General features: G+C 39.5%; 1 protein-coding gene across 2 annotated transcripts; it reads left to right on the forward strand.

The window, feature by feature from the left end:
- Positions 1-941: 941 nt before the first annotated feature.
- Positions 942-9,611, forward strand: slc7a9 (solute carrier family 7 member 9; the record flags this gene model as incomplete). 2 transcript variants are annotated; one of them, XM_084008328.1, is made up of 13 exons in its annotated part: positions 942-1,057; positions 1,838-1,963; positions 3,220-3,367; positions 3,949-4,191; positions 4,830-4,955; positions 5,051-5,150; positions 6,018-6,062; positions 6,235-6,358; positions 6,578-6,681; positions 6,934-7,030; positions 7,317-7,466; positions 8,130-8,304; positions 8,481-9,611. In XM_084008328.1, the coding sequence occupies 12 exons, from the start codon at positions 1,844-1,846 to the stop codon at positions 8,540-8,542; spliced, it is 1,494 nt and encodes a 497-aa protein (XP_083864454.1). In that variant the 3' UTR covers positions 8,543-9,611. The 2 variants fall into 2 exon arrangements, with proteins under 2 accessions (XP_083864454.1, XP_083864453.1); XM_084008327.1 differs by lacking the exon at positions 942-1,057 and having other exon boundaries at positions 1,826-1,963.
- Positions 9,612-12,273: the final 2,662 nt, after the last annotated feature.

The raw sequence follows: 12,273 nt of genomic DNA on the forward strand, positions 1-12,273 counted from the left end.
TTGACTATTTGTACATATCCTGTATCATTTTTGTTGAGAATATCATCTAAGTTTAAAATACTGTGAATAAATAGTGCACTGTGCAAACCTAATTATTTCAGTGTATTTAAGACTATCATACAACACCTTGATCTGAACAGGCGTGCAAAGTTTATTGTACATCTTTCTTCGTTTTGTCCGACCATATGGACAAGTTATTCTCATAATTAGATCAACCCCTTCATATTTTGAAGAATTTAACAGTCTGCAACAAAAATCTGGAGCTTACACAGATGCCACAACGAAACAGAAGCCTGTCAACACAATCAATGCTGAAGTGGAGACATATTCCTAATTAAATCTGATAATAATGGATCTAATAATCTGATAATGGAAATAAACAGAGAGGAGAACTTGACAGCTAACATGTGTCTGACAGAGAGAGAGAGAGAGAGAGAGAGTAGGGGAGGCCGAGTAGAAAGGTAATGTAACACACACACACATACACAAATGAGCACACACTCATTCTGGAGTATCATATATCCTTATCAAAGAGGCATTGTGAATGAAGTCAGGCTAGGTAAGCTCAAAGAGGTGGAAGTTGTGTTTAAGAGTTTTTCTGTTGAAAATTCAGAAGTGTTGGGGTGCTGGATAGCTCTCTTGGTAGAGCTGGCGTCCCATGTACTGCAGCGGCCCGGGTTTCAAGTCCTACCTTCGGCCCTTGCTGCTCCCCCCCCCTTTCACTCTCACGCTGTCCTCTCAAATAGAGGACAAAAAGAGAGATACAAAAAACAAAGTGTAACTGTCCTGAAAATTCCTACAGAGCAACTTTGCTTCCCTGCCCTTACCCACCTCCCTTTCCTCCAGGGCTATCCAGGATGTCCAATAAGATCTGGGAACCTCCCACTGGAGGAGTGTGCTCGGTCACAGGGAGTCCCCCGGTTTTCACTTGCCTCAGACATTCCTGCTCTCCTTCACCTTAACTCGGCCCAGTATCATTGTGTGGGTTAATATCATTGCACCTGTGCTTAAATAATTCAAGGTTCATGGAGCATCACTGAGGTGGCTTTCGTCATATGTAAGTGAAAAATGTGTTAATCTATTTCTTTATTTAGGATCATGTATCAAGTAGCATGCTATGTTATCTATCTATCTATCTATCTATCTATCTATCTATCTATCTATCTATCTATCTATCTATCTATCTATCTATCTATCTATCTATCTGTCTGTCTGTCTGTCTGTCTGTCTGTCTGTCTGTCTGTCTGTCTGTCTGTCTTTCTATCTATCTATACACCACACAAGTAAAGTCATTCTTAGACGGAACTTTGTTTTGACTTAGAATCTCCAAACAAACAATGGTTTATACAAGGAGCGTGACTTCTGGGAATTTATGGTGGTCCTCCACAGCAATGTGAAAATCCACCCTTAACCAAAATAAAGAAGTTTAGCTGCTTATCAGTAGATCAAGTCTCTCTGAAAGACTTAACCTCTCATCTCTTTTGTGAGCTGCTCCACTGACAGTTAATTCTGAATAAGATATCACTTGGTTTGGCAGGATTTGAATCAGAACCACTGTGACTTATGGACTGAAAAAAAATGTTGTGCAAAGTAAACTCGTGACTTTTTGCAAATCAGTAACATCACAGGGCAAACAATGTAAACATTTCTTGTTTTGGGTGGATTTTCAGTTGTTTGAGTTGTTTTACTTGTGTGAGCCTCATTGTTTAGCTAGATGAGAGGAGAAGATAAAAGATCAGATTAGATTAGATAGCATAAAATAATGCCACTTCGTTGTAAAAGGTTATAAAATGTGTGAAATGTGTGCATGTATTTGTATTTTATCATGCACCATCAGACTGAAATGGATGAAGGCAGCAGCATCAGATCGAGGAAGGAATCGCAGAATGGCCCCACCGGCCGCAGTGTGGACCATCAGGCTAAAGACGAGCAGCCTGTGAAAGCCACAGTGCTTCAGAAAGATGTGAGTGTGTTGTATCTGTATGCCTGAATGCATGTGTGTGTTCCTGGGAACAAGTCTCATGAGATGTTCACACAGTGGGATTTCGCCATCCGTACCTTTTCACAGTAATAGGGGCTGGAACTGAGTACCAGGACGTACCACAACAACCATCTCTACATATTAACTCCACAGTGATCCACTCACTGCTTGTATCAGGCCCCCTAAGCTCCTTAAACCCTAAATTTAGGGGGACTGAAAGGACACATTTCACTGGATAAATTAGGATTATGACAAATTGATAATGAACACTTAAATTATCCAAACTCTACTCAAGAAGTTTTTAAAGTGACATCTCGTTCATTTTACTAGACATTTTAATAAAAACTAAAATTGTCAGCCACATGGCTCCAGAGGAAAAGTCAAGTGATTACCGAAGTCGGGAAGATTCTTCATCCTCTGGGGACCATGAATGTCTGTAAAAGAAAATCATGACAACCCATCCAGCAGTTGTTAAAATGTTTCAGTCGGCACCAAACACATGAACTTATCGAAGCACCCCCTCAGTGTTTGTAGCATTGAAACACAGTGTCTTATAGTGACTCTTCTTTTTCTTAAGTAGAGAGTCACAGTGGCTGACTTTTTGTGGGGAGATACGGGCTATCTGATTTAAATGAGAGGGACCTTAATGTCTATCTTCCATATGACGTCCGATCTCCGAATGAAACAGGACAGGCAGGCTAATGTTGGGAGGAATTTGATTCACTCGTTAGCTCACGACCTTCTCTAACTCTCTCTCTGCAGAGCCAAAGATGTCACGATATTATTGGTTGAAATAGTTTGGTACTAGCGGATGTATGCACATGATTTTGAGTTAAAATACAAAGAAATTGATTTTTTTTTTTGTCATTTTCTGTCATATACTATGTTGTTCAAGAGGTCCGTAATATGACTGGGAATGTGATCTAAAAGTGCATTTTTTATTCCAGTTTGACTGGATGTACTCCCCTGCTGATATCAAATATGTGAAACTGATTCTGACAGGTAAATTGGACGCTGAGAGTAACCCCATTCAATGCCTTCTTATGACAGCTTGGGCTGATTGAGTTTCAAATTAAATTGAGTCATCATTATCACAACGTGAATCTCAAAACGTTTTGAATACTATTGACATAGAACAGCATAGAGCATGTAAAGAGAACAGTTTCCTTTCGACAAATTGAAGAATGCAATTACTGTAAGTGACATCTCTACCATTGTTTCTCATTGTGAATGCTCAGGTTGGTCTGTTGAGTGGCATCTGTCTAATTGTGGGGACAATGATCGGCTCGGGCATCTTCATCTCTCCTAAGTCTGTTCTGCTGTACTCTGGAGCTGTGGGACCCTGCCTCCTCATCTGGGCTGCCTGTGGCGTGTTAGCCACTCTGGGTGAGAACAACATGCAAACAAATTCATCACATGTTAAAAACAGATCCTTATGCATGTTAATTTTTGTAATCTTAGAGGTCCGTGCTGTAAGATGATGCTCTTATCATATTTTTGCCATTGCCACTGAAAGGATCAGTGTAATAAAACATTATGAGCTGCAGTGGTATGTCTTCTTGTGACTTTGAACCTTTAGTAGAATACAACCATAATTTTATATCACCATAGTTTTCAGGTCACAGTGATCTTGGCATGCTGACTTGACCACTCCTTAGAGCAAAATAACATCCCAGAGAAAAACAGTGGTCAAAGGCTTCATTCTATTATTATATTCCTTTTGTATGTGTTTCCTTTTCCATAAAAACGAACAACTATGAGTGAATTGTGCGGATAAAGTTATTAACACGGATTTGGCTTTGAGGGTGCACAGAGTTTGTTTAAACCAAATGTTTCTTGGTCGGGGAAAGTTCTTAACTTTCCTTGATTTCTTTTCTTCGAGAAGCAATTATTAAAGTCCCCCGATGAGTCTTTTTTACGTCCTTCCTCTTATCTCTGTGTTTATGTGTGTTTGTGTGGCCACACAGGAGCACTGTGCTATGCTGAGCTCGGCACCATGATCACCAAATCGGGGGCAGAATATTCATATTTATCGGAGGCGTTCGGCTCCGTCCTAGCCTACCTTTACTCCTGGACAACTGTCATGGTGCTGAAGCCCTCCTCCTTCGCCATCATCACTCTGAGCTTTGCAGAATACGCTTCCACTCCTTTCTACCCCGGTTGTACTCCTCCTCTTGTTGTTACCAAGTGTCTGTCAGCAGCAGCTATATGTAAGTTTGACTTCATGGTTAAAAGATTACAAGCAGATTACACATAACTTATTGATCAGATATTTAAAGCTGCGGTGTAACATATTTATTTCGTAATATACGTATATGTAAAACATCTCCAAATAAACACTAGCTAATGTTTCTCTATATCGGCTAGATACTGCAAGTGTTTGCTAACAAATTAATGTGATCTACTGCTAACTAGTGGCCCCATAAACATGTAATACAGTTAGGGTTAGGGTTAATTTCTTTCTCTTTTGAAGTGAACAATTGATAAAAAAATAAAAAAAAATCTAAAATTAAAGTTTAAAGAAAGACCTAACCTGGCTAATGGTCTACTGTATGTTCAGTACAGTTTTAATTAGCTTCATTGGGGACTACGGTATGTAAGGGGCAATGTAATTTACTGACTTCTTAGTCTGGCTATAATTACTAATAGTATAAATTATTGTAACAGTTCAACGAGACAAAGCAAAACAAGTGTGAATTATTTTATACATGATATAAATCATCCATATCTACTTCAAAGGGGTAGGGAATGTTTTGAGGAAATGAACATACGTTCTTTGTGAGGCGCAATTCATTTCAAATGTCAAAGTCCGAATGTTGCACTGTGTGTTCTTCTTGTGTCTTCTTAGTCGTCATCGTCACCGTCAACTGTTTGAGCGTCAAACTGGCGAGCTACGTGCAGAACTTCTTCACTGTTGCCAAACTTTTCATTATCCTTGTCATAGTGGTAGCCGGCATGGTTATGTTGGCGCGAGGTGGGTCTACTGCTCCTCTTTACATTTTTTAATGAGACATTTAATCATAACCATTTCAATTGCATGTATGTATTGTTGTATACCTTATTGTCCAGGAAACACTGAGAATCTGTCAAACGCGTTTAGAGGCACGACATCCTCCGTTGGAGCAATCGGACTTGCATTTTATAACGGGCTCTGGGCTTATGATGGATGGTAATGGTTATACTTCACTTCACTTTGGCCTTTAACATGATGTATAGGCTTGACCACGCTCCTCTCTAAAGCAATGCAGTGAAGTGCACTTTCTCAACCCATAAAGATGAGCCTTTTCCTCTGCTTTACTGGCTCTAACAACTGAGCACTGTGACCCGTCAGCCTTTCAGTTACTCTCAAGCCTTTTGGCTTTTCTCCAAATGTGTAGATTCAACCTTTGGAAAAACCTTATTATTATAGGAATAGGCCAAGCTCCAAATAGTGCAGTTAAGAAAAAAACTCCCCAGCATGGTCAGGAGGTATGATATGTATGCTATTTTTACATTGTGATGAGGTACCATTTTACTGGGTTGCCGAAACACGGCAGTACAGTGGAGCCCAGTGAGTGGCAGCAATTTCCTCTCCTCTTGGTGCTGTAGTGTGTGGCAGAGCATTGTAAGATCCCTGTTTTGTAAGGTCCCTCTAATGTAAGGTCAATTTGGGTAGCCCACATTGTCCATTCCGGTCCCTTTTCTGAGGGCTCATGGAAAGGTTGCCTCGTGTGATCAATGCACTTTCATTTTTATGTCATGTTTGGATCACAGATTCATGGTCACAGATTTTTCCAATTACAGGGTGAAGCCTGTGTAGAATACCAAAATACCATGTCGCTGAAAAAGAAAGGGGGCTATAGCGATCCCTTACATAGCACTGCAGGGAAAACTATGTGGGTGGCCAAGCCAATTCAAGCACATTTCCTCTGCAGATGAGAGTGGTCAAGCATTTAGATTATTAAGAGAATAAATGCCAGTGATTAAAGTGCTATAATTGTTTGTATTCCTTATTTTATCGTAGATTTAAGTGACACACATTTTCTTGTTTTCATAGGAATCAACTGAATTTCATTACGGAAGAGCTGAAAAACCCATCCAGGTAAGGCAAGCTAAAACTAATCTTTCATTTTTTTAAGAGGCTTCAGCAGTTTTTTTTCAGTTGCTATTATGAAATGGTCATTAGACAAAGTCAGAGCAGCGTGTCTGAAAAGGGAGGCTGTGCACCCTTAAAGAGCACTTGAGTAAATAGGTTTTCTGTCCATTCGTCGCAGGGACTTGCCCCTGGCGATCCTCATTGGGATCCCTTTGGTGTCTGTGTGCTACGTGTTGGTCAACGTTGCTTACTTCACTGCTATGACCGCCACTGAGCTGCTGGTGTCTCCAGCTGTTGCCGTGGTAAGAACCATCGAAGGTTGCCGTGGTTAAGTTGAGTGATAGAGTATGAGAAGTTGGTATTGGCTTGGCAGTGTGGCGTTTACAGTCATTTACAGTAATGAGAACTGCCATTTTTTCACCTGTGTTTTCTGTATGTTTACATTTTTTTGTTCATTCCATATAATTATAGATTCAACCACTCACTTGCCTTTTCTGAAGTATTTGTTTGTGCCACCTTAGACTTTTGGAGACAGAGTCCTTTACCCTCTGTCTTGGATTGTTCCTGTCTTTGTTGTCTTCTCTACATTCGGCTCTGCCAATGGAAGCTGCTTTACCGCTGGCAGGTAAAAAACAAGACAGCTGTCACATTATTTATGAAATACAGAAGTAAAAGTATCAGTTTTTTTTTCTGTGTATATCTATGTTGTGTGCATATTTGTACGTATGAGATGGAGAGAGCAAGAGAAAAGAGCTTGTTAGATGTGGGAAGACATTGACAGATGACAGGAAAGAGATAGAAATAGAAAATCTCAAGAAAGTATACGGTACAACACGAATACTCAACAACACAAAAACATATTTCTCCCTTCTCACAGACTGGCCTATGTGTCTGGCAGAGAGGGTCACATGGTTAAAATCTTATCCTATATTAGCCTGAAGCGCTACACTCCAGCCCCCGCTCTCATATTCAATGTGAGTCCTGAATATTTAATCATTCCCATGTATACTTTTTCAATTTGGTTTCATTTTATATCTGACTTTTTTTTGTTTTTAAACCTATGTACGGTTGTTCACTTTGTGTTGATGAACATCTGTGACAATTTAAAACTCTTCAATAAAAAACGTTGTGAAATTTCAACAGAAAATTATATAAAAATATATATATTATCACTATAACAATGTGCAAATTCATCCTACACGGTGTTGTTTCCTTTCAAGTAAACAAGATATTTTTCTGTTTGGTTTCTCTGCCTTTCAGGGTATTTTGTCTATTTTCTACATTATTCCAGCAGACATCAACACCCTCATTAACTACTTCAGCTTTGCTCAGTGGGTGTTTTATGGTCTGACAGCGCTGGCTCTCATAGTCATGCGTTTCACCAGGAAGGAGCTCCATCGACCAGTAAAGGTGAGGCTTGCTGATGAAGGATTTTTTATGGGGTTTTTGTTGAAGAATCGGGTGTTCTGACTCAACAGGTTTATGTGTTCTGGTGCCTTGTTAATTAGAAATTGTGATCTGTATCTTAGCACACAATCAAATATTGTGCCATGTTTCTGAGATCGTTTGAAAACTAGAAACATTGTGCTTATTTTTTGCAAGTTTAAAACAAGCTTTTTAATTATCTTTTTGTCTCATCCCTATGCAGTGGATCATATTTTCGTATTTCATTTGTTTTTATTGGTTGTAAGTTCAATACTACTCTCAACAGGCTTATGCATCATTTGTTTTCATCTGTAAACGTAGCATAAGTGTCTATTTGAACCTATATTATACATCCACATAACATAACCCTGCAACTATGACAATAAGCATGATTTTTAATGTCTGGGTAAAGTCAGACACACAAACACATTATACATGTTAGAAATAATCACATGTGATAGGAATGTGAACATACTGAATTGTAGAGTTAGACCATTAAACTGTTTTTCACAATTGCATTTAGGATACATTTGTGTTCCAGTTAAACTCTTACTTACAGACTTTAAGGGAAACTCTTTTTGGTTGTGGTCACAGTGCAGAGGTAAACACTAAACAGTGAACTTTGTGCTACTTTGTGATTACTTGAAGGTGCCAATTGTCATAGCAGCCCTAATGGTCCTGGTGTCCTGCTACTTAGTCATGGCTCCCATCATCGATAAGCCAGACCTGGAGTACCTCTACTGCACTGTCTTCATTTTCAGTGGACTTCTCCTCTACTACCCTTTCGTCCACCGGAAAGTTAACTGGGCGCGCAAAATCATGAGTAAGTTTACTCTTCATTTTCACGTATTCTCAAATGATCATTGTTTTTGACCATCAATGTAGAATAAAACGGGAAATAATGTGCTCAAAAGAAATGAAGAACACAGTACGGTAGTTTAGTGTTGTGTCGTTTTGAGCTGACATCATCGAGACCTTCTGACCTCCATTCCTCTGCAGGGCCCATCACTATGCATCTCCAGCTGCTGATGGAAGTAGTTCCTCCTGAGAAAAGCGAATGAGAAGGATGTTTGTCGTGAAGCATGTCAGGGCTGGTTTTGAAAAGAGTGGGCTGCAAGTGTGGTCCGCAGAGACGATCAGAGCCAACAAAAAAAAACAAAAAAAAATCAGAGCTCACCTCTGTTGAATAGCTGTGTGACAAAAGTAAAAGGGGAGTCACTATGTTCATGAACCATTGGACAAGCGTAAGATGAAATCATTTGTCATGTGGGTTTAGAGAGTTTGACTATATTATCATGATGTCTCTAGCCACATAAAGAAGTAAATCATTGACAACACCACTTTTTTATATGAATATATGACCAGCAGTTAGAGGAATCATGAAGCAAACATGTTAAACAAGTTTTTACTGGGCCAAAGATCAATTGATATAGAGTTACAAGAGGTTTTCCAAATGCAAGAATCTGCACACGAGCAAAGGGAAGGGGCAAAGATTTTAGATGCATTGCGGGAGACAACATGAAAGGCTCAGCTGCTCATGCAACAAGATGTGGAAGTTTATGTTTCTTTAATGATGTGTATGTTATTTGTTATTTAATAATGCTTTCACTCACACTGTAATATACTGGAGCAGTGCTGTATTGTGTCAGCTGGTGGTTATTAAATGTATCAGACTTGTAGAGAATAAAATGTACATGGGAAATAAACAATTTGTGATTCCAGCAAATACCCCCACGGTGTCTTCCTGACCTGTCTGCTGCCATAGCTCAGTATCCTTTGTGATAGTGTATCTGTTCTGTCTATCATAGGGTATAAACTCATAAACATGCCTTCGACTGAACACCACAAGCTGCGTCTCAACAAAATATGTGGACGCAACCCTGAATAGTGCAGTGTCCAATAATGGATGGATGGTCCCAATTGTCCAACAGATGTCAGTACAGTACTGTGAAACAGGAATGCAAAGTGATGACAATGCTAATGTACGATTATTATCATATTTCTGTATCTAGATTATGCAGTTATTTATGTATATGTAAAATTTCCAATCCTATGTGATATTACTTTAATGTTATTGTGATTATGATGTTAGTAGTTGCTGTAAAAGGGAAGACGGGGACCAGAAACCTTCATGGCTGTTGTCTTTATTGTAATACATCTTACCTCAGAATGAGGAAATCTAAATAAAGGTAATTTGTTTCTCACTTGTAGGCCTACACATTATAGGTTAACACAATGTGGTTTCATAAAGAACACAGGTCTTGGTTGCCCTCTAGTGGCACACAGTCACTCCTCACATATAGAGTCAATTTAGGTTCTCCTATGTGTGACCCCTGGTGTAAAAGTGGAGCATTTCTGCAGCAGCTGCCACTAAATCTCCATTGGCTGTGCTGAATGTGAGGACGTTTGCACAAAAGCTGTTTGGAACTGTTTAGAGAAGCAGCACGTTGGTTATAGAGCCTGTTGTGTTTGCCTACCGTTTAAATGTTCGTGGTGCTTTTGTTAAAGAATGCGGTTGCCCTGTAGGATTGAGTCAACAGGTCCCTCATGAAGACTGAGCTCATGGTGACAAGATGCAGGACTGTCTTCGGCAACGGTCAGCTTAAGTTTTGTGATTCAATGCACATCCGGCAGCTGTAACATAAATACCCCGTCTTGCTCTCTCATATCTCCTCTTCCTCATATATATATATTTTTGGGGCTTTTTGAAACTGGACTGAACAGTGAGCAGTTACGTTGTGTTTCATCACTATTTAATGGGCATCTGGGTCCCGGGATGAAAGAAACAACATTTTTCATTTGGGTTCTGGGAAGAAGAAAAAGTAAAAAGACAGATTTACAAAAAAAGAAAAAAAATGCTTTTGTGGGTGTTGGTGCTTTGGAGATGATGCAAGACAACTTTCCATTTAGTGTCAGTGGAGTTAAGGGATTTGATGGCATTAAAGAATGAGACGTATTTGGGGTCATGTTCAGAGATCCATATACTCCCATCGCGGGGAAGTGGCTCTGTTGGATGTGTGTGTGTGTGTGTGGGGGGGGGAGCATACTAATTGTTTTACTGGTTTGACATTGTACAAGTCGGGTAAAAAAAGAACCTGACTAATCTTTCAGGGATCCAAACAATGTCAGGATGTTGTCACAGACACCCAGTTTGCAATGGTGCAAATACAACCGCTTTCATCATTGGGCCATAGACTCAATCGCCATTGTGAAACCTAATTCGGTGATAGACAGTGACTTAACAGACAAGATCATAACTTTAAATACATTTTTTGACAAAGCTTATGTTACTTTCCACCACTGCTTTAAATTCACATTCAGATGTTTATTTTAATACATGCCAGTATATTTTGGTGTTGTATCTCAAACGCAGATCTTTCTGGCAGGAAAAGGAAATAATAGAAAAAGACAAACACACACAAACACATCTGTTGTATTAGGACCCATTCTGAACACACAAAAACTCTCACATGGCCACACAAGTTTTGCAGGCTGTATAACATTCCTAAAAGGAAATGAACTGCTCTTGTAAAGTTGTGATATACTGTAATCAAGTTTAGTAGCTTCCTGTCTGTGTATTACCAATGATGGCTTATCTTAATCGAACTTTGCATTAGTGCAGTGGTAGATTGATTGAACATTAATATTCAAAATATTCTGATGAAAGTGAATGTGCACTCGAACATACGTACACACACACACACACACACACACACACACACACACACACACACACACACTTTCTGTATATACCCATGCGGCCTTGCAAGACTGGACACACACACACACTCATGTACACGTAGTATAGTACATTTAAATAGCATCTCATTAATGCCTAGACAGCTCTGATGAGAACTCATCTGCATATTATTATCATCACATTACTTCGCCTTTCCAATCAGTTACTGAATTAGCATTTGGAACCCTGCAATCATTCAGCGACCTTTCCAAAACTGCATTATAATGTGTCAGTAATGAACATATGCTACCAATGAAGTCTGTGCTTGTTTTTGGATTATCAGAAATAATACTTCCAAGACCTACGAGAGCAAAAAAGGATTCAATTTGCAAAAAAGTTTGAGTTTGTAATTTCCTGGTCTGCAGTAGCTCAGGGTTATCTGACATCCTTCTGATATTTAACTTATTCCCCGTCTGCTCCACTTTGTATTCTGTGATATTAAATTCGACTTAATGGTTAAAAGTGGCTCTAATTTCAGAGTTTAGCTGCAAATGCTCTCAGCTCACTGATTTTGGCACCTGAGGGCAGAGAGGGAATGAATTCATTTTCACAGAGCACAGAACACAGGTGGAGGAAAATAACTGAGTATCTCTTACACATCCAGCAGAGTCTATTTTGTCAACATGCCCCGTTTTCCTCCATTGGAGGGCACACTTGAATAAGCAGTGGCAGGGAAGTTAGCCAGAGCCATTTCATGTTCGCTGTGATACTTTTACAGTAGAGGATCCACATATTTTTTCCCCCCTCTAAGACACATTCCCCAGATTTGTGGCTCACCCCTACCTGGCACTGCTCCCAGAAAATTTCCTGGCATTGCCTTTAATGTTAAGAACATTATAAAAAATGCTGTTCATTTGAATTATTATGTTTCAAATGACTGTTCTCCCAAATGTTTCATTAATAACTTTGACAGCCTTTCTCTTGCCACCGCGGACGCCTGCTTGTCTTTCTCTTTCTCCATCCAGAAGGCCTCGGTGAGACTATGTAAAATAGAATGAATTGTGACGTCAATTGGATAATTTTGATTGCTAAAATGCAGTATCATAGTAGCAC

Source organism: Eutrigla gurnardus, assembly GCF_963514095.1.
Source record: "Eutrigla gurnardus genome assembly, chromosome: 1".
Lineage (NCBI taxonomy): Eukaryota > Metazoa > Chordata > Actinopteri > Perciformes > Triglidae > Eutrigla > Eutrigla gurnardus.